At 37.3% G+C, this 27997-nt stretch overlaps 1 protein-coding gene across 2 annotated transcripts; it reads left to right on the top strand.

The window, feature by feature from the left end:
• The first annotated feature begins 8 nt into the window (after positions 1-8).
• On the top strand, positions 9-27997 carry DCTN5 (dynactin subunit 5). Of its 2 annotated transcripts, XM_044658934.1 has the most exons (8): positions 9-84; positions 3087-3155; positions 5162-5280; positions 16147-16258; positions 18238-18340; positions 20904-20995; positions 27164-27243; positions 27601-27997. In XM_044658934.1, exons 1-7 carry the CDS (start codon positions 37-39, stop codon positions 27194-27196), a joined length of 576 nt encoding a protein of 191 aa, XP_044514869.1. In that variant the 5' UTR covers positions 9-36; the 3' UTR covers positions 27197-27243; positions 27601-27997. The 2 variants fall into 2 exon arrangements, with proteins under 2 accessions (XP_044514869.1, XP_044514875.1); XM_044658940.1 differs by lacking the exon at positions 27164-27243.

Below are 27997 nucleotides of genomic sequence, written 5' to 3'. Positions count from 1 at the left end.
AGGGAAACTAGAGATTGGGAGACGGAGGTTGCAGAGATGGAGCTGAGCGAGCAGCTTTACAACAAGTCAGAGTACATCGAGACGGTACGCTGGGCGATGCCGGGCGGCGGGGAGGGGACGGGGGCTGGAGGGGGCAGGTCGTCCTGGAAGACTCCCCTCTAATGACTGGGCCGTCTCGTCCCGCCCATCCCTGGGCTGCCCTAGCCATTTCCCTACGTCCTGCCTCTCCCCGACTTAGCCTTGTCTAGGCCACCTGTCACCCCTGGGGCAGAGGCCCCGGCTCTCCCCTCCACCCTTTCCCTTTGCTCTGTTTACACCATAGGCCCTTTGCCTTCTTCCCTGTGAAAAAGAAATCATCTCGGGCCCTCAAAACCCGAAGGAGTTTTAGAGATCTTCGCTGTACAGATAAGGAAACTGAGGCCCAGAGAGGGGACATGATTTGGCTCAGACCATACAGAGGACATGTAGATTTGGATGCTAAACCGCACCTCATGACTCCGAATCCAATGCTCGTTCCATTACCACGATGTTTTCTGCATATTTTTATGTTTAGTTTGGATGCTGCCTGAATCCAAATCTTGTATCATCTATTACCTTGTTATATATGGAGCATACATATCCATCTTATAAAGACCTTGCATCGGAAGGCCTGCCACAGGAACTTTTTTTTCCATGAGACTGGCCACATACCTCATTCTGTTCTGTCTTTTCATCTTGCTGGTCCAGGGTCTGCATAAGTGGTAGCACAAAGGAAAAGGTTGGAAAGAGTAAGCTTCTCCCTCGAAGATATCAAACAATTGGATTCCATAGTCCCAATGTTCTAGTCCTTATCCTGTCTCTAGACTCAATGGAAAAGTCAAAAAGAGCCTAAACCTAGTTTTCCTCAGAAATGTAGCTGAATTACTGGATTTTCCTTTAGGGAAACCTCTGCAGAAACCCATCCTTAGCACCTGTATGCTATAAGTTCTAAACAGGAGTGGGAAGAGGGGCCCAGAGAGAAAGGGACTGGGAAGTGAACCCTTTTCTCCTAATTCTTTTTTTTTTTTAACTCTTGCCTTTGAAACTTACAATCTACTGGGGGGAGGGGGCAGAAGAGTGATAAGGGCCAGGCAGTGGGAGTTAAGTGACTTTCCTAGGGTCACACAGCTAGGAAGTGTTTGAGCTAGATTTGAACCCAGTCTCTGGGCCTGACTCTCAGTCCACTGAGCCATCTAGCTGCCCCCTTCACTCTCCTTTTTGCTATTATAGAAAGTTTTTTTAAATCTCAGAAGCACTAGCTTAAGCTTCTCCTCTACCTCAACATTGGGCTGGAGAAAGAATTAATAGTTGTGGGGGACAGCTGGGTAGCTCAGTGGATTGAGAGCCTGGCCTAAAGAGGAAGGTTCAAATCTGGCCTCGGACACTTCCTAGTTGTGTGGACAAGTCACTTAACTTCCATTGCCTACCCCTTACCATTCTTCTGCCTTGGAACCAATGTTCCAAGACAGAAGGTAAAGGTTTAAAAAAAAAAAATAGTTGAAAGCAACAGATTTAGTAGTGTCCCACGAATAAAACTTAAAGGGCTTTAAAAAATCTGTGTTGAGTGGACTACTTAGTTTTTCTTTTTCCCTTTTGAAAATGCTAGAAATATTGAAAATCTGCTTTTTAAATGAAATATCACTAATGCTTTGGAGTGGAGTAATTGTGCTGTTGTGCAGGGGTTCTAAACTTTTTTTGTATAATGAGTACCTGCAGAAGCCTGGTAAAGTCCATATAGACCCTTTCTCAGAGTAATGTTTGTTGCCTATCTTCATAATTAAAGAAAATGCTACATTTTAATTAGAGATTTGTTTTCCAATTCGAGTTCCTAGGCTCCTGAAAATCTATCCACAGTTTGTGGACCCCAGATTAATAACACTTTGTGTAGTGGAAAGAACACTGAAGCTGGCATCAGAAGACCAGGGGTTGTGTGTGAACTTTGGCAATTCATTTTAGAGTGCTCCCAAAAGTTCTAACATTCTGTGATTCTTTGAAGACAGAAGGCCTATCTGTGGGGCCTCACAGAAGAAAAGTAAGAGAACCTAAAAGTTTTTTGAAAATTTTCTTAGCTTGTAGGCCTCAGAACAAGATTTATGCTGTTCTTCATTCCTCAGTTCCTTCCCTAATGGAACTCATGCCCCAGACCAGTGATGGTGAACCTTTTAGAGACCAGGTGCCAAAACTACAGCCTTTACGCACATGTGAGCCTCCCCCTTACCCTAGACAGGGGAGGGAGGATGCACTCTGATTGGGCTGCTGGGCAGAGGGGTGGGTCATGTGAGAAATGTCCTCAGGCATGTGTGGAGAGGGGGATGCTCCCATCCCCCTCTGGCACACTCTGGCACATGTTGCCATAGGTTCACCAACACAGCCCCAGGCTGTGGAAATTAACACCTTCAACTTTAAGCTGAGAGAATTTCCTATCCTGTTTGGAAAGGTGAAGTGAGGATATTCCCAGGTAGACCATTAAACAGTGGGTTCCTTGGGAGCTGGAGGTATTCTTTATCTTTCTTTGAATGTCCAGTGCTCAGCACAATGCCTGGCACATAGCAGGTGTTTAATCCTATTAAGAAAACTGTCCGGAGTTGGAATTCTGTATTCTTACTTCATAGAAACATTGTTAGATGTGTTAAATTTTGTAGTACTATTTGATTAAAACCGAAACTGACATTTTAGATTAGATGGGCTTTTCTAGAATGCCTGAGAACCTAATCACTTTTTTTTCCTATAAGGAATTAAATTTTAGTTTCTCAGCCCTTGATGCCCATTGCTTATTTTAATGCCTTGTGTCTTCACCTAGAGCATCCTGAGGACTAGTACTACATCTTAAAATATTTCTTGTCCCTTGCATTAAGAAACATAGTATCTTGCATTCAAATTCAATTTTTGTTGATTGATTTTTATTTTCATACATATTTACTCACAACTTCTCTTCTGTAGTTGTGATTCTCAAGTCTTTATTTCCTGGTCCTTGATCAAGTTCTTCCTCCAACACAGCCTCTCTGGTTAAGAGTTTCAGTGCACAGAACTTGTTGATCTCATCTAGGTTCATTGTTGCTTTTCTTCAGGCATCTGGAAACAAAGTCAGTCGCCAGTCAGTTCTATGTGGAAGCCAAAATATTGTGCTAAATGGAAAGGTAAGGAACCAGATCCAACTGTATTCATTTGCAGTGCAACTAAATGTTATATTCTCAGCAGATGCTACCTTTTGGTTAAGGTGACTATCCATGTACTATTTCTCTCTTTACATTTTCCAATTCTCCTTGTAATCCCTTTATTTCAGAACTTTGATTTAATATTTCTGGTTTCCATGTGTTCATGCTCCTTGATTGATATATAAGTAAAAGCCTAGTTGCCTTAATGTTTCTAAAGTACCTATATAGGTTTTGTTCAAATCCATTCCTAATCTTAATACAGTATTCTATATGCTGCCTTGGTTCTTACTGTGCCTTAGTACCACTCTGTAAGATTAGCTATCAGTGTTCCAGTCACTGTATATGTCTTTAGTCTTTTGTAGTTTGATCTCTCTCTCTCTTTTTTTTTAAACCCTTAACTTCTGTGTATTGGCTCCTAGGTGGAAGAGTGGTAAGGGTGGGCAATGGGGGTCAAGTGACTTGCCCAGGGTCACCCAGCTGGGAAGTGTCTGAGGCCAGATATGAACCTAGGACCTCCTGTCTCTAGGCCTGACTCACAATCCACTGAGCTATCCAGCTGCCCCCTTAGTTTGATCTCTTACCAAGTTTTTATATTTTCTAATTTTGGGGTGAGATCTACTATCAAATAAGGAACTTGTGATATTTATTCAATACAGTGGAACTCTTAGTACTTTAACCCAGAAAAGGAAAAATATTTTTTCTTATTATAGGAAGGAACTGTAAAGGTAAAAACTACTGTACTTACTTGATATAGTAGATTTTTAAAAAAAAACATTAAAAGTGAGCACCTCATAAAACTTACAGGATGTAGTTTTAGAAAAATACAAGGAATTACATTATTACTTTACAATTAAAAATAAATGTATCAAATTCCTTGCTCCTAGAGATCATACAAACCAAAAATAACTTTTAAAAAAGGAATATTTAACCAAACGAGAGTTAAGAGGTTTATAATGGATAATTTTGATTATATAAAACTTTAAAATTTTTACACTGACAAACCCAATGCAGCTAAAATTAAAATTAGCAGGAAGTTGAGAGGGCAAACTTTGTAACAAGTTCTTTGATAAAGTCTTCATTTCTCAAATATATAGGGAACTAAACCCAATTTTTAAGAATAAGAGTTATTCCTCAGTTGATAAGTAATCAAGGACTATGAAAAGGCAGTTTTCAGAGGAAGAAATGAAAAGTATCAATACAGAGTAAAGGGAGCCAGAGAACAATTTACATATTAGCAGCAACATTGTAAAGATTATCAACTGTAAAAGACTTAGGAACTGGTCAATACAATGATCTACTACAACTCCATGATGAAAATACTATTTCACCTCCAGATAGAGAATTAATGGCCCCAGAGTACATATTGAACATTTTTTTTCTCCTTTTTCTTGTTCCCCCTCTTCCTCTGAATATGGCTAATGCAGAAAGTTGTTCTTTATATTTCATATTCGTAATAGGTTTTATACTTATTGTCTTCTCATTGATTAGAGGAGGGAGAAATTTGGAACCGAAAATAAAATTGAATGAAAAAAGATATATTTGTTCAGGGCAAGAACATTGAAACATTTATATCTGCTTATAAGCCTACCATTTAAATTATTCAATAAAAGCCAAATCAATAATTTTTTTTAAATTCATGTATAATTGCTTTATAATGGACTATTAAGAGGAAAGTTAGAGTTAGTCTAGTTATGTCCTTAACCTCTTGAAGCTGATGTTATGGAAGCTGTTTACTTTGTTGTTTGGAAACATTTACTAATAAGTGGAAAGGAACTATTATTCCCTCCCGAAAGTTCTTGATGTTGCTGGGAGGGAAAGATAACCACTAGATAGACCTTTATTCTCACTGAGTTTATTAGTTTACCATGTTTTATATTCTTTCAGTGCAATTTTCTCCTTGTATTCTTTTAATCAGAAAACCCAGTGGAAATAGCTCTGAAAGAAGCAGCTATCCTTCTACCTCTTACCTGATCCTTTTTCTTTTATAGACAATCATAATGAATGACTGTATTATTCGAGGGGATCTGGCAAATGTAAGGATTGGGCGCCACTGCGTTGTGAAAAGCCGTAGTGTTATAAGGCCACCATTTAAGAAATTCAGCAAAGGGTAGGTATTTCGTTACCATTTCTCCTTTTTCATGAAATTGGGATCAACCCAAAATTACCGCCATTAATGTTTTCCTTCAACCATTAGCCTTAGAATAGGTGGTACCATTAATATCTAAGCATTTAATTACAATTTAAAAGAACAAAGTGTAATAAGCAGGTTTGTTGTTTTAGACTTTGGACAAACCTTCAATCAGATCTGTAGTATCTGGTATGTTTTCTGGTTCTCTGAATCTCAAAGTAAACATGTTATCCTGCCTTCAGATGAGCCATACGCAATCTGTCCTCTGCTCTTTTTTTCCTAGTGTTGCCTGTTATCATTTCAAAGCATTTATTGGTTCATCTTCTATACCCAATCAATTGATCAATCAACAAGCTTTTTTTAAGTGCCTGGTATGAGGTGGTAAAATGAGGTACAATTCTCACCTTATTTCTCACTTTTGTACAATACCTCCCCATTCCATTTCTTTGGGGTCAAGTAGAATTTCCAGTTAGATAAGTAGAGCCTAGGGGTATAAAGTGACTATGTATTTTTATTATTTATATTATTTATTATTTACTTGACAGGAAGTTTAGCATGATGGATACAGAGTCATTGTTTGTTTGTTTTTTAAAACCCTTACCTTTGGTCTTGGAATCAATACTATGTATTGGTTCCAAGGCAGAAGAGTGGTAAGGGCTAGGCAATGGGAGTCAAGTGACTTGCCCAGGGTCACACAGCTGGGAAGTGTCTGAGACCAGATTTGAACCTAGGACCTCCCTTCTCTAGGCCTAGCTCTCAATCCACTGAGCTAACCAGCTGCCCCCCCCTCCCCCCGAGCTGGTTAGTTTAAAACTAAGAAACCCTCGCTTCTAGTCCTACCTCTGACACATACCAGCTGTAGAACCCTGGCCAAAGGGTACTTTCTCCCTACTAGACTATCTCTCAGTTACACTTGCCTCCAAAGAAATGAGTAAGAGAGGTATTATATTGAAGTGAGAAAGAGGTTAAGTGATTTAACTTGTTAATGCTCTAGGCAATCCTTTATTACTATAAGTTTCGGAGAAGGTACTGACCTACATTGACAAAGGGAATTTCCTTACCTAGGAATTCCCTATACAAATAAAAGTATACAAATTAAAAAAAAATCTGCCTTAAAGTGGGCCTTGAAAATAGGCAAAACTAACACGTTATTGTATCTGCTATCTCTTCCTACCAAGACAGAGAAGAGAAACATAACCGTAGCCAGAGCCATGTCCCCAATTGGTTCCCTAATGGTAGCTAAGTAATGGCACAGTTTTTGTTCACTCATTATTTTAGTCATGTTCAACTTTTTGTGACTCCTTTTTAGGGTTTTCTTGGCAAAAATATGGAGTGATTTGCCATTTTTTCTCCAGCTCATTTTACATTTGAGGAAACAGAAACAAACAGGGTTAGGTGACTTATCCAGGGTCGCACAGCTAGTAAGTATCTGATTTGAATCTTCTGATTCTGAATCTTCTTGACTCTAGAAAGTTCCGAATCTTCCTGACTTTAGGCCTGGCACTTTATCCACTGTGCCACCTAACTGTCCATGGCATGGCATGAACAGAGGCAGGAAGAAATGATAGGTAGGCTACATCTATGAATGTTTCATCTAATGGCAGAATCCAGGTGGAATCATATAACTGAACAGCTGAATTTCACAAGCTGAAGAATCCTAATGTTCCCATTTTTCCATTTATCTAAGGGTATTTCTTTAATTGTCCTGTTACCCCTTTGTGCAGCTTTTTCTTTCTTTCATTGTTTTAAGGCAGGTTTGCATATTCACTGAAAATTGATCTCTCCATTGCTTCTTGTTGCTCAGCAGTTCAGTAGAAGAAAGTAGTAAGAGATTCATGTCCTCCGCACCTCTGGAGAAAAGAAAAACAAGAAGCCTAAGGAACCAGATACATCTGATCTAAGCTCCTCCTTTCCCTTCCTCCTTCTGAAGAAAATGGAATTTTAGGCTCTGAGTTCTAAGGCTTCTAGAAAGTATTGGAAAATACAAGAGAAGTGCTCCATGAAATGGGTAGGAACTACAGTTGGGCTTCCAACAGACAAATCTGTGAGATAGGTCTCCCTTTTTAATCTAGGTATAGAAGATATTGCCAGTAATTTTTATCATGGCTGCAGTTTTGACATTTTTGTTACTCTCAAATCTCTCAAAGATTTATCATCTGTATCTCAAGAATATTGTCTTAGAAAACAGTAGATTTCTTCCAGAAATATTTTTTGGGGGTTCAATTTCTTACTGCTTTTCATGTAGGATAAGTGACATTAGTAATTCTTACTTTTTCTGCAAAACTAGAATCCACATAAAATAACCCAACAAGTGACTGGAATAATTTAAAGAAGTGTCTCACTATAGTATCAATGCAAACAAAACCTTAAAAATTATGTTAAGTGATTGCCAACATAATAATAAAGATTAAAGTTGTTATTGATCTGTGAAGAACAGCAACTTTCTTTGCTATTCAGAATTGTTATTTTAATGATTTCAAAATGTGTTTTCCTGTTTCCCAACCCTAGTCTTTCATGGAACACTTCATCTTTCCAAAAGCCAAACATTAATATAAAAGAGTTTTTAGCAGGTCCAGTGGAGTTTATCAGAAAACGGTGTTCCACCCACCTACCCCCATACCTGCTGAACTTGTTCTCCAAAGTTTAAAAAGGAAACTGTATGTTCTCTGTGGTTTCTAAGCTCAGGAAGAATATTTTTGGTCATAGTAACTGCCAGTCTTTTCTGGCAGTGCTCTGTGGAAAACAATTTTTGACCTTTAATTCCGACCTAGTGCAAAAGTATGAAAAAGGTTTCTCAAAAGTACATCAAATAGGAAGCAGCTGGGTAACTCAGTGGATTGAGAGCCAGGTCTAGAGCTAGGAGCGCTTAGATTGAAATCTGGCCTCAGACAATGCCTAGCTGTGTGACCCTGGGCAAGTCACTTGACACCCCCCCCCCCCCCCCCCATTGCTTAGCCTTTCCCACTCTTCTCCCTTGGAACCAGTACATAGTATTGATTCTTAGACAGAAGGTAAGGGCTTAAAAAAAAGGTAGAGTCCAAAAGTAGGACCATTAATACTATCATCAGCCATCAGATGGCAGTGTAAGCATAACAATGAGATCTAATAACTGTCTTTTCTAATAGCTATAATTAATTTTAACCACTTTTCCTCTCTGTTTCCAAATAAAAGTCATTTTTCAAAATGCTTTTTACAAATACCTCACAGAGAAGAAAGGGGAAGGAGGGAATCTGAATTACAAAACATCTGATAACAATTGTTAAAAATTGTTTCTATGTGTAATTGAAAATAATTTTAAGAAATTAATTTTTAAGGAACCAGCTCATGGATTGAGAGCCAAATCTAGGGATAAGAAGTCCTAGGCTCAAATCTGGCCTCAGACACTTCCAAGCTGTGTGACCCTGGGCAAGTCACTTAACCCCTATTGCCTAGCCCTTACCACTCTTCTGCCCTGTAACCAATACACAATATTGATTCTAAGATGGAAGGTAAGGGTTTAAAAAAAAAAACCCAAATCTCACAATTACTACGATTTTGATGTTTAATGTCTTAAGTATTCATAGTGGTCTGAATATTGGTAACTGAGTTCCATTAGAGGCAACTTGATCTGTGGATAAGCATATTTAGCAACTCTGTATGAAAAATTCAACTTCTCAATAGGCTATTTTGAAAAATATTGGGTTAAAAAAGTTGTAGCTCTTAAACCTAGTAAATGCTCAATTTGGAAATGATCTATGCCAATTACTGCCTTTTGGAATAAATAGCTATTAACTAAATTAGTATTCTTGTGAAAACTCTTCTGGTGAATTCTATAGTTACTGCTTATATTACATAAAGGAAGCCTCAGATCAGCTTCAGACATCTAGTTAGCACAATGGATAGGGTACTGGGCTTGGAATCATAAAGACTTGAATTCAAATCCAGCCCCAGACACTTAGCTGTATAATCCTGGGTAAGTCATGGAAGTTAGATTTTCCTCAGTTTCCTCATCCATAAAATATGGATAATAATAGAACCTACTTTCCAGGATTGTTGTGAGGATAAAATGAGGTTATATATGTCAAGAGCTTTGCAAACTATAAAGCACTTACTAATATTGTTAGACAAAAAACTGAATGCTGGAACCTAACTTTAGGAAACAACCATACAAGTTTCTAGAAGGAAAGAAGACAGCAAAGCATCTTGGAAGAGTGATGTTTTTATTCCCAGAGTTAGTGGCTGTTGAGGTTTTTTTTTTTTTTAAATAAGTTAGGTATTAGATCCTTTTATTGTGATTTTTATTGACTTCAGAGCAAATAGTAGGCAGAAAATGGTTTTTATTGTTCCCAGATATAGACACTAGAAGTTGTTGAATGAAAATCATTCTATCTCTAAAGTGGCTTTAGCAATTAAAAAGGCATATGAAAAATAAGAGAAATTAGCAATGTTTTCTTATGGATCCTGAGCAGTTTTTAGGTACCATGATTAATTTATATTCCATTCAGTTTAATAAGAATTAGAATTAGTCCTGGTCTTTAAGGGTGAATGTCTAATAAGTATTCTCATCAAACAGTATTAATTAGATGCCCCCTTGTTTGTTAAAGCTATAGTGTCAAGCAATTCTCATTTCCTTTCTTCTTTTTTTTTTCTCTTCCTTTCTGTGCTACCTATCCTTTGAGATGCCCAGTGCTCTTATTCCATCCTAATGACCATCTGAAAGGAAGGAGGAAAATAAAATGATACATTAATTGCCTCAAAAAAGGCTTCAATGAAAAGAATAAAACTAATGGTGGAATTTCAGTCAATGTGAGACTTGAATAGAAAAGGGTAGAGATTTTTTTTTTTAACAAAATGTCTTTTTGTTCACAAGTTAAACTAAACAGGCAAAGACTTACACCATCCCTAAATCTGCCCTTCCTTCCAACTTCCCTATTTATGTTCAGTCTTCTCATCTTCCCAGCAGTCAATCAAGCTCAACACCAAGAAGTTATTATCTTTGACATTTTGCTCACTCTGCAATCCATTCAGTCAAGTCCTGTCAATCCTCATACCTTATGAACTCTAAGATCTGCTCTTTCTTCCCAGTTTCTACGTTTTTCACCCTAATATAAGCCCTCAATAACTCCCTTCTCTAATTTCTCCTAGTCCATCTTACATATTACTTCTAGACAAATCCTAAAGCATTCTAAGCACAGCTCTGATCTTATTAACCCTGACTCCCTCTAATCAAATATAGCTTTCTTATCAAGTACAACATTCCCAGCCTCATCTACCCCTGCTTCTCTTCATGTATCGTACACTTCAAACTAGACTCCCTGCTATTCCTCAAACACATCCTCTCTTTTCTCCATACCTTAATTCAAGCAATTCATTCATGAAGAAGCCATTCCTCTCATCTCCACCAGTTCTAATCCTGTTTGTACTTCAAATGCCACCTCACCATGAAGCCTTTCCTCATCTCTCATTGGAAGAAAACTTTCCTTTAATTCCTATAGCATTTGGTTTATGTACTTCTCTGTTGCATTTACCACATTCTACTTTGTATCATAATTAATTATATACAACTTATCTCCCCTACTAGTCTTTTAGGCTGTTGAGGGCAAAGACCTTTTATCTATCTTTCTGTCCCAGCATAGTGCTGTACATTTATTAAGGGTTATTAACAAATTGATGAACCAATTAAACCAACAATGCTGGCCTCTTAATATACAGTACATGGTGTCTAGCTTCTTGGGAGGTCAGCTTCCATGAACTCCAGGTTTATTCTTTCTCTCTTTCCATGTTTATTCACTATGAGTTATCAGAAAACTACTCAGTTGCCTTCTTTCACTTAACTTCAAAGTCCTAGTATTTAGTGTTGCCATTCCAAATCTAGCCATTATAGAATGCTTTAACACATCTCTCTGTGATCAATCAGTTAATCAGTCTATGGATTGTATTTTTTTTCATTGTTGCACATTGAAGCAAAGGGATGCAGAAGAGAAAAATTAAGTTGAGAAGTAAACAACTGGCTAAGAAGAAGGTGTCTTGAGAATGGGATTTGGATTTCTTGATTGCAGCTTTTAGAATGTGGGAGTGACATGGAGTAAACCTTATAGAGTTTGGCAAAGATTTATTTGCCAACTATTTTTGCAAATCTAATTTTTTTAAAAGGCTTTTAAAAAGATAGGGACAAGATAAGACTTCGTGTGTATGCACATATATAAATTTGTGTGTCTGCATATAACATGCATGTGTGTATGTATCTACTCATGTTGGATAACTTACGAGAACAACTAAAGAGAAGGAAGAAAAATAGCAGTTGAGCCATCTAGAAGTTGGGAACAAAATCCAAGAAAGGAATTAGTACTTCATTGCTTCAGAAGTCTACACAAATAGTGGGGAGGCTGGGCGGATGGAGAACAATGCTCTTCTGCATTTGGCAAAGAGATAATACCAGTAGATATTTAGATAATTAAAGTTCCCCTCCACCACTTTACTATAGATCAGTGTCAGGCTTGTGATCCATTTCTCAGACACATCATTTCTTCTACAGATCATATGTAATCTGCTTCTTTGTCAAAATCACTTTTCCACTGAGCTTCCTTCAAAATTGGCCTATCATACTTGCCCCTTCTGGTTTCTGGATTTTTCCAGAAACATGAATATACCTTCTCAGTAAACAGTTCTCCCCTCACTTTCCCTTTCATCCTTCATGTCTGTGTGTCTCTGTGTCTGTCTTGTGTTTTTTAAAAGTCTGCCCATTCAAAGTTATATCCTATCATGGGTTTCTTCAATGATATTTATAAAACCAAAATTCTCTTGTTAGGGTCTCTTATTTTATTTGGTACCTAAACCTATTTGGTTTATAATCAGAGGTAAGCTGGTAAATGTTTAATAATCAGCTCTCTGGGGGGAAAAAAGTATGCAAAACACATTTTTAAGTTTAATCTACATTATTACATTTTCTTTATCACTTACATCTAGACAATCAACAAAACAGTAAGTTAAATCCTGGTTTATAGCATTTGCCAAATTTCTGGGGTATAAATTTTCACACTGAAAATTTAACAGTCAGCTCTCTCAAGCAAGTATAAACTGGCTCCAACACACTCCTGTGTGCAATGGACATTTGAGGACACACATTTTAACTACCAGCTTCTTTCTTAGATTTTATCTCTTGTGAACTGCTATTTATGTCTTCTGCTATTCTTTCAATATAGTGATTCTTTGGTATCTGGGTTGGAGACTATATCTAGGCAGTTTTCTCTTTCTCCTCTCTCTCTCTCAAAAAAAAAAACAAAACAAGGGGCAGCTGGGTAGCTCAGTGGAGTGAGAGTCAGGCCTAGAGACAGGAGGTCCTAGGTTCAAACCCGGCCTCAGCCACTTCCCAGCTGTGTGACCCTGGGCAAGTCACTTGGCCCCCATTGCCCACCCTTACCACTCTTCCACCTATGAGACAATACACTGAAGTACAAGGGTTTTAAAAAAAAAATCCCTTACCTTCCGACTTAGAATCAATACTGTGTATTGGTTCCAAGGCAGAAGAGCAGTAAGGGCTGGGGAATGAGAGTAAGTGACTTGCCCAGGGTTGCACAGGTAGGAAGTATCTGAGATCAGATTTGAACCCAGGACCTCCTGTTTCTAGGCCTAGCTCTCAATCCATTAAGCTGTCCTCCCTACCCCTCCTACCCATTCCTTCTTAAGGGCTTAGCAGGTGGGTAGCTCAGTGGATTGAGAACCAGGCCTAGAGATGGGAGGTCCTAGGTTCAAATCTGGCCTCAGGCACTTCCCAGCTGTGTGACCCTGAGCAAGTCACTTGACCCCCATTGCCTACCCTTACCACTCTTCTGCCTTAGAGCCAATACACAGTATTGACTCCAAGACAGAAGGTAAGGGATTAAAAAAATTTTTTTTTTTAAAAAGCCAGGCACTAGCCATTCCTTTATGGTCCAGAAAGCCAGATCCTATTACCGAACATCATTTCCTTGGCCAGCTATTCACTTTACATTTCAACTTTTCTCTTCTGTATCAATTGTCTTCATTAGACAATAGTGAGAAAAACAATATCTGTGCCCTTTGCTCTTCAGTTTCTTGCCCAAAACATAATATAATAATCTCTGGCAGTGCTTTCCAGGTTTCTTCTGGCATTATCATTTATATCCACGTGAATCACTAAAGGGATAAATAGTCATATGTTTTAACAAGTCTTGGAAGGTTCTTTGTTATGTCTGGTTAGGTTCTCCAGGAAGACACAGACTTCTTGTAGTTATCACATAAACAAATAGCCCAGCTGCCCTGTTACTGCTGAACTGAGAGCCACTAACCATTACTACTCTTATCTTATTTTTCTGATGCTTATGGGCTCCTCCCTCACCTGACAGCTTCTATGCTCTCCATTATCATTCCTTTCTCTAAGAATCCAGCTCATTCCTCTTCAGAACAAACTCTAAAGTCCAACATACAGTGGTCCTTTTTTACTCCTTTGTCCCCAGGGTTATCTTCTCTCTTAATCTTCTGAAGTGAGTCAATTTTCCCCTTGAAATGTTTGTTGATTTCACTACTGAGCTTATTTTTTTGTTGTTGGTTTTTAAAAATCATTACTTTCTATGAGGATGGCAGGGAGGCCCTAGAAAGGAAGGTGGGTCTCCTGTTTGACATTCAGTCCTAAGTCATCTCCCAGGAGCAGAGGGGATAGCACTCTTCTTCAAACTCAAGTCCAGGGGAGGGGTTAATTATGGCCAGAGAAAGCTATTTCCTCCTGCTACCCACCTCCTAGCCCAGATCTCACCCCAGCTGCATCTGTCTCAGTTCCTTAAAAAAAGAAATAAAAAAAATTACCTTCTGTCTTAGAATTGATATTGATTCCAAGGCAGAAGAGTGGTATGTGCTAGACAATTGGGAATAAGTGATTTGTCTATGGTCACACAGCTAGGAAGTATCCAAGGTCAAATTTGAACTCAGGACCTCCTGTCAATGGGCTTGGCTCTCTGTCTACTAGTCCCTAAAATAGCTTTCAAAAGATGAATTGCAACTGTGAATAACAGCTATTCTCAGCAATACAGTGATCCAAAACTATCTCAAAGGACTCATGATAAAAATATGCTGTCTACTTCCAGAGAAAAAGAACTGAGTCTGAATCCAAACCAAAGGAAACTTTTTTTACTTTCTTAAATGTTTTCAATTTGAGTTTCCTTCCACAAAAGGATTAATATGGAAGTAATGTTTTACATGATTGCCCATGTAAAATCTATATGAGATTGCTTATCATCTCAAGGGGAATAGGGAGTTTGAGGGGAAGGAGGGAGGAAGAAAATTCAAGATTCAATATTCTTTGCAAAATGTTGGAAATCGTTTTTACTTCTAATTGGGGAAAACATTTTTTTAAAAAAGATGAGTTGCAAGTTATCGGCAATCATGAAAATTTTCTCCAACACTTTAACAAGGAAATGCAAATTAAAGCACTCTAAAGTTTTACCTTTCACCAGATTTTAAAAGCAGAAATAGTAAATATTGAAGGGACTGTAGAAAGACATGCATAATAATACATTATTGGTCCATTTTGGAAAATAATTTGTAATTATGTGAGAAAAATCATTTAACTGTTCATACTCTTCAACCCAGAATTTAGTGGATGCTTGTTGGAAAGTTTGTTGATCTCACTACTGAGCACATATCTCAAAGAGATCAAAGGCACAAAGGCCTCATTTGTATCCACATAGTTATGAAAGTACTTTTTAGTGCAGCTCAAAATTAGAAATAATGTAAGTGCTCTTTGATTTTAGGTGATTTAATAAATGGATTTATGTGGTATATTACATACCACATATACTATAAGAAATAGCTAACATAAAGAATTTAGAAAGCATGGAAAGATCTATGTAGACTGACACAGAATGAAGTTAGAACCAAAAGAACAATATACATAAAGACTGTAATATAAATGAAAAGGCATTGGAACTCTGTGACTCTATTGACCACTGTTGCCTGTAGAGGACAAATGAGGAATTCTTGCCCTCTACTTAGAAACAAGGTATAGAACGAGGGAAGAGGAATGCTCACAATTCTGGGAGACACTGCTGATGTTACTGTTTGATTTTACCTAACTTTTTCCCTTGTAACAAGGAACGATTCAGTAGACATGGAGGAATGTATCACAGAATGATTGATGTAGAAAAAGAGGCATCTACAGAACTTTAACTGGAAAATTTTGCTGTATCCCAAGACCCTATTACTTTTATTTATCCAGGGCTTATTTTTATAGCTTGTCTCAACTCTTCTTCCTTCCACTCCCCTCAAAGGGATTACCCTTCCTTTACCTGTCATTTCCAAACACATGCCTTTTGTCTAAAATCAGTGACTTTTCTTGTCTTTGAGAAAACTAATGTTCTGTTAATTCTTTTTGTTATCATAGAGATCAGAAAATAAAAAGAGTCTTTCTCTAGAGTTATGTAAGGGGAGAAAAGGGGTTTTATGGGTTCAATATATTAAAAGGTGGTCGCCAGAGGATTGAACTATTATCAATCCTCAATTAAGAATAATCTCAAGTCAAAATTGATTTTTATGGTGTTTATTTATAATTAGGAAGGTTGAAGGTAGGGAAATTGAGGGAGAGAAACTCTGGCCTAGACCTGAGGCCCAGACCAGGTAAGAATTTAGAGGACCAGCAGAGGGGCACAGAGGTTAATTAAACCAGGCTTCTAGCCACAAGGCCTTTTACAGTTAGTTGTCTTAACTTTAAGATTCTGATCACAGAATTCTTTTCTTGTCAAAAATCACCTTTAGTTAAGTCAGTGAAGTGGAGTAAATGATCTGTGGTTATGTAAACTTAGCTTCAAAGTATATTAAGTTAAACTTTATATTTTCATCTTCCATTTCCTTCTTCAGAGTTGCATTTTTTCCTCTACATATTGGTGACCATGTCTTTATTGAAGAGGATTGTGTAGTCAATGCAGCCCAGATTGGTTCCTATGTCCACATAGGCAAGAACTGTGTAATTGTAAGTATGTGGCATCAGGTTGCCCAAGTCTTTTTCTCTACCCTCAACCTCCAATAATTCATTCTCCTTTTTTCCTTTTTTTCAAATCTCTGTGACTCCAATTACCTGACATTCAGGCTAGTTTTGGTACTAGGGATTTAGTTGTTAGATCTACAGGAGCCTAAGTTCTCACTTGAATTAGATTGACCAAAGGCTTCATCACAGATCAGGACCTTCATTCAGATTGGAATTTGTAGTCTTCCTGAGGGCAAATTAGAACTTCCTTAACATCTAGTGAGAAGGCTCTACAAATTCTAAACTTTTCCATTACTCTGGAGCACCAATTCTTAACCTAGGGTTCATAAGTACTGAAGGGGTCTGTGGATAAATTTCAGCAAGCCATTAACTTGGATTGGGGGCAAGGGGGGTCAGGGAATTAACATCTTTATTTTTGTTGACCTCTAACAAATTTTAGAATATTCTTTAGTTATTTAAAAGTATTATTTTGAAAAAGTGTGTCTGGGTTTCACCAGATTGTTAAAGAAGTCTGTGACACAGAAGTTAAAGAATTCTTGCTCTAGACTGACAAAAAGCCAAGAACCTCCAAGCGCCCCATTCATGGCCACTTACGTGAATTCAAAAGCATAGTTCAGCCTGTTGGCTTTATTTGTATGGCTTTTTGTACCACCATTTGGATAAATAAATCCAGGAGGCATTAATTGCTAATCATTGCCAGTGAACACTTGCCAAGCATTTCTGAATTCTCAGGTGACCTCAGCAGTAAGATTTTTCTGATTTCCTATATATGCTTTAAGTATACCTGTTTGAGTTCTCTCTTCTCTGTTCCTATAAGGTTCCTTGCCTTAAGACAGTATTAGATATAAGGAATTCTTTTAGATACTTATTAATCTCCAAGCTATGTTCAGCTTGGTTTTTGAGAGAAATAGACTTTCCCCATATTGGAAATCCATAGGAGAGACCTCTCAAGTAGAAAGTAAATAGCAATTTTAATAATCCAAATAATTCATATCAACAGATGTCAAAAGCCTGTCATGCTCACTGTTGAGAATTCCAAGATGAAGTAAACCACAGTTTCTGCCCTTTAAGAATCTAGAGGTAATTCAATATGATCAAGGTCAGGACCCATTAAATTGGAGGAAAGTGGAAACATCTGGTTAATTAAAGAATTAAGTCCCTAGAGGTTATGAGTGCTGTAGAGAATTCATTTGACAGTTTGCCTTTTTCATGCTACACAAGAAGATTCTTCCAGGTAAAGTAAGAAAAAACAGTAGATCCAACCAGAACAAAGTGTTTAGAATGCTCTTTGGGTAGAATATAAGGGCCAGGTAATGCAGCATCAAGCTGACATGAGTTAATGTTCCTACTTTCGAGTTGGGGACATTCTGTTTTGCCAAAATGTATAACCACAGCAAAGTGAAATGATAGCAGCGTGGGAAAGTAACTAATGAAATGTAGAACTTATATTTCTTCTGTAAATACAATATGGTACAGTTTCAGATAGCAAATAGGAACCTCTTTCTTCCATAATCCATGAAACAAATAAGTCTCAAAGACCTCAAATCAGCCCCACCAAATTATACAAGTTAAGACATGACTAACAAAGCATTCACAAATAAAGCAGCATAAGTGCAAGATACTATGGTTTGTTAAGAAAGTAATTAATCTTTTTAAAAGTTACCCTCAAACCTGAGAACCTTCAGCTATTTGTGCATCTATAGGAGACTCTTGCATTAACAAGTTATAAATTCATCACTTGCTGGTGTGCATTATACTTAGAATTAAAACAGTTTTCTAGGTATAGACCCATTAGTGATGTGGGGACTTGAACTTAGGCAGCCTATGACTTTTCTTGACAATTGCTTATTATAATTCATGGGAAAGAAACTCAGAATAATAACCACCTAAGTTGTAAACCTGAAAACATTCCACACCTCCCCCATTTTCTGATCTATTTTCTCTTAACAAGATTTTGCTTTTAGGGCCGACGCTGTGTGTTGAAAGACTGTTGCAAAATTCTAGACAATACAGTATTACCTCCTGAAACTGTAGTCCCACCATTCACTGTCTTCTCAGGCTGTCCAGGTAACATTGAGTTTGATTATATATGACTTTTTCATGTTACTCTTTACTCCAATTCTTATATATTAGCAGACCAGAAAAATAAACATTCCTTGATCATTCACTTAAAATAAGCATCCGTGTGGAGAGAAGCATTATGTGATCATTGCTTTAAAAATTTTTTTTTCATGATCTAGAAAGGACCTTAATGTTCATTTTAAGATCATAGAACATAGGGATATGAAAGGATTCTTAGAGATCAGCTAGATCAGTGTTGGCAAACCTTTTGGATTTCACATGCTGAAACTGCACCTTCCAGCCACCTGTGAGCCCCCACATTACCCCAGACAGTGGAGGGAGGAAGTGCTCACATTGGGCAGCTGGACAGAGGGGTGGGACATTTGAAAAACATCCTTAGGTGCAATAAAGAGGAGGAACAGAGCAACCCCCTGCATGCCACCAGGGCACACGTGCCATACCTTTGCCAACAGTGATCTAATTCATGCCCTGACTTTATGGATGGGATGAGGAAACTGCAACTTGCTTGCCTAAATTCATGCAACAATTTGGTGGCAGAGCTGTGACTAGAACTCAACTAACCTGACTCCTATCTCTTTAGACAGTGCTTTTCTACCTTTTGCTTACTCCAGCCTAGGTCATGAATGGCATGGTATTTTTGCTAATGCAGGCACATTCTGTACCTGTAGGCAGCATGAGAATGAGAATTTTTGATGCCCAGAGAGAACTAAAATGTGATGGAGATAACCTAATAAGGATCTAGCACTTTATACAGGTTTTTGTTGGGAGTATTTTGTTAAAAAATCACATCTTCTCTCACATAGCTGTAGTGATCTGGCTCTGCTGTCACATGTTTAGGGAAATACATTCTAATTTTACCAGAGTGAATGTGCCTGACTCAGATGACCTCCAAGTGATTTCCAGAAGAATGTTAGTGAAATGGCTAGAAGTTTAAAATGTTGAGGTGCTATTTGATTCTGTTTCTATTCACCTGCACTTGTTCTTCTGATTTATGTAGCATATTTAGGCATAAGACATTTCTTTTAAAAAAAAAAAGTTTTTTTGATGTACTTTGGTTTTTTAGATCACTATATTCCTTCCCCTCCACTCCCAGAAGGCCTTTTCTATAGAATAAATAGTATTTTTAAAGATAATAAAAGGAAAAATCAGCATAACATATCAGTACATCAAAAAGTCTAAAAATATGTGAATTATATAAAACTTGTGAGTTTCCTATGTCTGTGAAGGATGAGGTAGGAGTGTCTTCTCATATCTCTTCTTTCAAGACATGCTTATTCTTTATATATTTTCAGCACTTTTAATTATTTTTTGTGATTCTTTCCATTTAAATTGTGTATATTGTTTTCTTAAATCTACTGTCTATCAATTTATGTAAATTTTTGATACTTTTCTATATTCATTACATTTATCATTTCTTATAGTATCATTCTTATATTCCATTAAGTTAACATACCACAATTTGGTTAGTTATTCCCAATTAGTGAACATTCATTTTGTTTCCCATTTTTTGCTATCACAAAAAGTACTACTGTAAATATTTTGTTATATATAGGGACTTTCTTTTTATCAGTGGACTCTGAGTATTAAGCCTAATAATTGGGATCATTGTAGTTACTTTATTTACATAAATCCAAATTGTTTTCCATAATGGTTGTGCTGAGTCACAGCTCTACCAACTATGTACTAGTGTACCTGTCTTCCCACAACTCTAATTTTGATGATTCTCATTTTTTTCCATTTTGGGCAATTTTCAGCATATGAGGTAAAACCTCAGAGTTATTTCAATTTGTATTTCTTATCATTAGTGTTTTGGAGCATTCTTTCATGTGGTTGTTAGTAGTTTACAGTTGTTTTGAAACTTCATTTCAGGGCAGCTTAGTTTCACTTTGGATAGAGTAAAAGGCCTGGAGTCAGGAGGACCTGGGTTCAAATTTAACCTCAGATACTTCCTACCTCTTTGATCCTGGGCAAGTCATTTAACCCCAATTATCTAGCTTTTACTACTCTTCTGTCTTGGAATTGATACTTAGTAGCAATTCTGAGACAGAAAAAGATTTTTTAAAAAAGAAAATAATACTATTCTTATCCTTTGGCCACTTATACATTCCTAATAGTTTTATCTGTAGAAACAAGCTTTTTAAAAATTCTGGCCTGGAATATTTATTTCTACTTTGCTTGATACAATGTTATACCAAATCCCTGGGACTGAACATGCTATACTTACTCTTGGGAAAGTCATGGAAGTCATGGAAATATTTTAAAATTTATTAGGTGCTTTAATGTGGTTGCTTCACTTCATGTTAAAATGCTTAAATGTATTCCTACACTTTAAGAAGTGTCTTAATTTATCATAGCCTAGGTGACATTATCTTATATTATTGTATGTTAAATGTATGACCAATAAATGCAAAACAACAGGATTTTTTTTTCCCTTTGCAGTGGAAAGTCTAACATTTAGATCCTGATGATAAAATAAAATTGCCTGAGATAATTTTAAAAAGCAAAAGTTCTAAGAGTTTCCTTCAACTTCTCTGATCTCTTTCCTTAGGACTCTTCTCTGGGGAGCTCCCAGAGTGCACACAGGAGCTGATGATTGATGTCACCAAGAGCTACTACCAGAAGTTTTTGCCTCTGACACAGGTCTAGTACCCATGTTCCATGCCTCCGATGACTAGAGCTCTAGGAAGGGCTTTGGAACCAGGGAGGTTTAGGAATCCCAAGACCAGGATCTTGTGCAGTTTCCTCCTTCCACTTCTAGCTTTTTTTTTTTTTTTTAAATTTCTCAGCCTTTCCAACACTTATCTCCTCCAGATGGGAAAAGCAAAAACACTGGAGAAACTGCCGAGTGTTATATTTAACTTAGGTCTATTTATAGTCATTTCATTCCAAGTTGTTTTTGAACTACAGAATTATTTTTGTCTGATTCCGTAACTCCTCCATCCCATGGATGAATGGTTCCTGCTGAACCACACCAGGAAAAAGTTGTATTTGAAAGACTTTCCAAGAAAAAAAGTTACCTTGCTGTTACACTGTATAGGACTACAAAGGCAGCCTAACACCTACATGGACACATGGACACCAGATTGCTTCCTTGTTACTAATAAATGTAGTTGGCTGCCGCATTTGCTTATAAGCCTTAAAAAATCAATAGACGTTTATGAATTTTCAAAGCTCAGGCTTTTACTTGTTTGGGATAATTATGATACTAAAAGTGGGAAATGATGTCTTTTTCTCCCAAACGGCATAGAGATATATTCAGAATTTGTGGTGACAACACAGAAAGTTAGGTGGTGATTAGAAGCTCCCTGACTACTCAGTTGAGGCCCTTTCACCTGATGTAAGGTGGGGTATAGCTCAGGCCTTAAAGCTGTTTTCTAGTCATGAAATGGACAACCTCAACATTCTGGATTCTGAATCTTTAACATATCTGACCCCAAGTCCTGTCCAGATCCAAAACTGTCAAGTGGAGATGAACTAGGCCAATGGTAATTCATTGTTTCACAAAATAGCCCTATTGTATTTGGACAGGAACCCATGTCCTGTTTCATTAATGTTTAATATTTGTAAATTATGCTATTCAAGAAGTAAAATGTAAATGATATCCCCCATTGCTGGTGGTCTAGAGAACTGTGTTAGCACCCTTTATTCGATCCAGACTTCATATTACAGACAGGCACTTCTTTGGGCCTTCTCCCTGATAGTTGTACCAACTTAGACATAACAACTTACAAAAAGACTAAATGTAACTATTGGTGGAATTTTTTCATGGTACCTAGTGTCATTCACATCCCTGAGTTCTGCCCTCCCCTTTGGGTCTAACAAGATACATAACTAGAATTGAGTCTAGGGAAGATGATTTGGTCTGGTGCCCTAAAAAACAATGCTGAGGTGGCATGCCCCTTTAGGATTAGTAACTTTGAATTTAGTAGCAAGAAGGACCTATGTTGTTTATCACATAGGACCCAGATACTTATTAACTAGTTGTAAATTATTCAAACACTGCATTGTGTAGTAAGACTGTTCAGTGTAAAGCTTCTAGCAGATTTGTTTGTTCTTTTATGTACTTAAATTAAAAATTTTTTAAATAGGTCAGGCATTTTGAAGGTGTTGACTCCTTAGGTACAGCTTTGTGGAAGCTTGAAAAACCATCTTGCTCCTTAGGTACTCTTGATTAGATAATCTTATTCCTAATAAGTAATTAGGCCAGTCATTCAGGATTCTTTATCTTTTTGGTCTTTTCTGAGGAACGGGAGGGGTTTTCCATTTAGACAGATTGAACCTTGGAGGGGATTTTAATGATCATTTAGTCAAGCCTCCTAACATGGTGTCTCCTATAGCAAATAAGTGACTCAACCTTTGCTTAAACATTTCCAGTGACAGGAAGTTCACCGTTTTATTAGGCAGCCTACTTCATTTTTTAGCTTTGATTTGTGGACAGAGTATAGAATAGGCCTGTTTTCTCTTCAGATGACAACCCTTCAGATTTGAAGACTGAGCAGAGAACACATTTATGCATCCTAGGCACAATTTTTAAAATGTCACTTCTGTGTGTTACTCTACCAGAAGCTTTAAGCCATCACTGTAACAGACTTGACTTAAAACAAAATAGATATATGCCACAAACAGCAGAATTTTCTGGCATTAAAAAGTGTGTATTTTTTTTAAATGTTAAGTGTTCCTAATTTTATTTCCCCTGTGTATTGTACCCTAAATAATGTCCCACTTTGTTTACCCTTTAGTTCCTGCTGTGTTTTAAGGTAGTTATCCTCCTCCCTAATATTTCTCAAGGCTGAAAATTCTTGAATATTTCCTCAAATGAAATGATTTCTAGTTCCCTCGCTAACCTGGTTACCCTCTGGAAGAGTTCCAGTTTGTCAACAGAACTGAGAACAGTACCCCATATGTGATTTAACTGGGAGTGAGGACAATGAAACTATTACTTCCCTGGATATAATAAAGCCAAGATAATTCCTTTTTAATATGCTATTTCACACTATTGACTTTCATAGAGCTTAGAGTGAACTGAAATCAACCAGATTTTCCCCAGCCTATTCTATCCTTGCATAAGTGTTTTTTTTTTTAATCCAAATGAAGAGCTTTACATTTTTCTCTATTAAGTTTTTTCCTGTTTTCAGCCCATGGTTTTTTTTCCCAGACTAATTTGGAGCTTGAATCATTTTGACAAAATTCAGAAATATTGGCCCGAGGGGCTGTGGGAAATATAAAATACCACAGGAATAAGAGCATCACAAACTGGGAAGGGACCTTAAAGGCCCTCTAAATGAACCCTCCCACTGTATAGATGAGGAAATCAGTCAGAGATCTTAAATTATTTGTCTAAGGTCCATAACAGTTGTAATAGAGGTAAGATTTGAACCTAGGGCCTCTAGCTCCATATCTATTATTTTTTCCACTATTTCATGTTGTCAGATCATTATCCTTGTGCTTCATCCCTAACCTGTGAAATTTTAGTACTCTTTCTCTAAAAGGATAAGAGGAGAATCTGAAACAATATATATAGGGAATTAAATCTTTTTCCTATAGAAAGTCCTTTATCAGAATTATTTGATGCGTGTATAATTTCACTTTTACACATTTAAGGGGAAATATTTCACTAAGATTTTCATTTTCATATAGAACACAGTCATCCATGAAGCAGTAAGATTTTGTAGAACATAGTTTAGGAAAACTGGACCAGGACTTTTTAAATTTTGATTTCATTTTTGTATTAACTATCCCTCAGGTATCTTGGAACCTATTGTGTTGTTCTTCTGAAGGGAATGAGCAAAAATGCTTTTGTGGCTTAAATTAAGGCCAAAAATGTTAGTGTAGCAAACTAATTGTATTCAAGATCCTGTTCTCTAATATTAGTAATGGATGCTCAGAGCCCAAAAAGATCTGGGAGAGAAGATTGACTTAACCCTCCTTGTGGTTGTCACTCTGTGATAGACTAATCCATAGCAAAACAGAAATGAAGGACTCCTGTGATATTAAAATACCAAGATGATAAATTTCCCTAAAAGTGAAAATTTTTATTCCTCTTACCTTAAGAAACAGATGGTTTCATAGAAACATGGAAAGATTTCTATGAACCTTAAGGAAGATGGCTCAGAACCTTGGGATTTTTAATGCTTCTGACAGCATAGATTTCAGTGAACTGTTACAATGGGTAGAAGCTAGAAAAGGACAACAAAGCCCTTAAAAATAAAGAAGGAAAGGCAGACTGCACAAATGAAGATTAGACAATCACTTGTTTCCCAAGCCATCATTTAGAATCCAACAGGTAAAATATGTAGTGACCTGAAGATGAATTTGTGATGTTTATTCATTCAACAAATATTTATTAAACTGAAACTATACCTGGGGGGGGCGAGGGGAAGAAAGAAAGAAAGAAAGAAACTATACCCAGCCTTCTGCCAGTTTGCTAGGGTGGATACAAATGAAATAGAAGACACTTTCTTCCCAGAGAGAGGACATAATATAGTTGGGGAGAGGAGACCCATAGTCAGAAAAATAAACAATACAAGGTGGTAAATGATAAATGCTAAAATGATTGTGTACAGCCAGTAAATCCTATAAGTATTCAGATGAGGGAGAGATCAGTGGCTGGGATAGTACTTGAGGTGGGCCCTAAGAGTTAGAAGAATTTGAATAGTAGGCAGAAAGGATAAGCAAAGAAACAGGAAAATAAGTAGGATCTATTCATGGTTTCAGAAAGGAGACTAAACTAACTGGATCATATAGGTCAACATAAAAATTAGTTGAAGTTAAGATTGGGACCAGATTGTAGAGAATTTTGACTGTTGGGCTGGAGTTGAGACTTTGTCCTTTGGACAATAGAGGCACCAAAGGCTTTTTGACATGACCTATTTTTTGTTTTTTAAGTTTATTTAATTAATTTAGAATATTTTTCCATGGTTACATAAATCATGTTCTTTCCCTCCTCTCCTGCTCCCCACTCCCCCTAGCCTTGCAGCCAACAAGTAATTCCACTGGGTTGTACCTGTGTCATTGATCAGTACCTATTTTCATATTATTAACATTTACACTGGGGTGATTATTTAGAGTCTACATCCCCAATCATATCCCCATTGAACCATGTGATCAAGCAGTTGTTTTTCTTCTGTGTTTCTACTCCCATGACATGACCCGTTTTTTTAAGTAGGACATCCAGTTGGAAATGTCCAGTAAGAAGTGTTCCTTCCTTTTTCAGCTCTGTTTAATTAGGAACTGCAAAATGAAATTTCAAGGTAGTTTTGTAACTACACCAAGGTCACCTAATAAAAATAAGATTAAAACTAAAAGCTCTAGAGTTCAGGTAGTAGATAAGCTCCCAGCACTCTAGCCTTTTGTGGGTTTTTCCATATTGATACCACTAAATTTCTTCCTGCCTTCAAGTTAAAAAATAATTTCACTCAACAAGTGATTCCAAGCCAGCATCCCACTTGTTTTAAGGGCAGAGTGGTGGTAAGAAAGGAATGAATGCCCTGTTTAAGTCCCAAGCAACGGTGGGTTATTACCTACATAGGGAACATGCTAATCCTGACCTTAGACTGTGCTTCTATGAGGTCCAACCCTCTCTTTTTACAGATTAGAAACTTAGGCCCAGAGAAGTTACAAGACTTGCTTAAAGTCATACGAGTAGTACATAGCAGAGCTGAGATTCAAATTCTCCAACTCTGTAACTAATGCAGTATACCGATGCTCCCTCCAGTTTCCTTAAGAATCTGTTTATTTCTTTAATGGTTTCTACTCTACTTAGTGATTGACGGGTGGGTTAGAAATACCTTCCCAGGAAATTCAGTTATCCTGTATTTGAAATGTCCTTGTTCCTTACTATTTGAATTCTTGTGATGTATCAAATCAGTTCTGCTGGGATGACACGCTCAGTCTATTAAATCACAATTCAGATGCAAAACATTTCCTAATTGTAATTTGTCCCTCCACACTCCTAACCCAGTTAATACTTTGGAAATTACTTTGTATTTATTTACTTGTTCATGTTATATCAACTCATGAGGGTGTAAGTTCCTTGAGGACAGAGACTGTTATTTTTCTAGCCCCAGTACCTAGCACGGGCCCTTGCTAGTTAATAAATATTTGATGGATTGAATTGAATTGAAAGTATACACAACCATGGGTTGAGAAGCCCAAGCTTCCATCACTAGCCCCTCTGAAGTCCAAACTTGACTTTGATCTTAGAAAGCCAGCAAATTCCCCCATGGTGTGGCTAAACATTAACTTCTGTAACTAAAGTTGGAGTTCTCAGCCTTTTCCTGATGTTAAGAATTAGATAGATCTAGATGTTGGTTTAGAAACACTAAACTTGCAAATTATTAACTTTTCATTTAGATAGATTTCTTGTAGAAAAGGTTTGCCATACTTCAGCTTCACAAATATTAAGTTCCTGGGCTTATATTTTCCTTTTCCACATTTCTATTTGCTTATGATTTGATTTTTCTTACACTATCAGATCTTCTGCTTTTACACTATCTTACACAAGCAGATACACTGATTGACAAGATTTCTCTAATTCTTCTAGTTGGCACTTTGCTAGGTGAGTTTCTCTGGGGAAAAAAAGAGAGAGAGAAATTTCCTTGTAAAAATATTTTATCTGATTGCTGCTTGTCTCAGGGAAATTTTGTTATGCCTGTAAGGACTTTCTAGACTGCATTAGTGTCTAGAAGACCCTAGAGGTACCCAAATGAGGAGAGAATGAAATCAGATTGATCTGTGTAGGAAACCTAACTCTCACTTAGAAATAATGTATCATTCCTGCATGTGTCCCCTGTGTGTATTGCTCTGCAGAGTAAGAAATGGTGGAAAAGCTTCAGTAAATGACCAGGTTAAGAAATTACTTTCAAGCTCTCGGTTACTTCAGCACATATGTAAGTGCCCTGTTCAGATGCCCCATTTCAAGCAGCCAATCACAATCAATAATCCCTGATTATGAGACAGGAATGCTGGGGGATTCTAATTATATCAAGTACCAAGAGAGATTGCTTGGATGGGAGAGAATGGTTGAAATTCAGGGATGTGGGTAAGAGATGGTAACTAATTCATGATCCAAAAAGAGGCCAGATTTGAACATACCTGCATGTTCCTGGAGAACAGGAACATTCCCAAGGCTTGATGAAGAACTTGATGTTCTTTCCCCTTCAGATTTCATAATCTCTCCGGATAATTCAATCCTCCAAGGCGTAAATAAAACCTTTTTTTTGTTTGTTTGTTTGTCTTTTATCAAGGTGGCCTCAGCCAGGGTATAAAAACAAATCACCATTGAAGACATCAAAAAAGCAACCTGTTTAAAACCCTTAAATTTGCCATTTTAACCTCGCAAGTACCAACCCTAACTGGTTCTATTGGAAGCCCAGCTTGAGAGGATGTGGAATTGTCAGAATTGCCTATTGGAAATTGTAGTTTGGAGGTGGGGGTAGGAGAAAGGGGAAGATAGGCATTTTGGCTGATTGCTGCTGCCTCAGGAAGATTTGACTTCAAAGACCTTAATCTGTAAATTCATCTTGGAGTTGATCTTTCCATCTTTGGGGAAATACTGGTGGAAAGAAAATGCAATTAGGTTGGTCTGTGTAAAAAACTAATTTTTGACTTTGAAAATAATAAATCATCCTTCTTTGTACCCTC

The sequence above is a fragment of the Gracilinanus agilis genome, chromosome 1 (genome assembly GCF_016433145.1).
Source record: "Gracilinanus agilis isolate LMUSP501 chromosome 1, AgileGrace, whole genome shotgun sequence".
In the NCBI taxonomy this organism is placed as follows: domain Eukaryota; kingdom Metazoa; phylum Chordata; class Mammalia; order Didelphimorphia; family Didelphidae; genus Gracilinanus; species Gracilinanus agilis.
The sequence above is the reverse complement of the archived record's forward strand: the minus strand, read 5'-3'. Positions and strand labels throughout refer to the sequence as shown.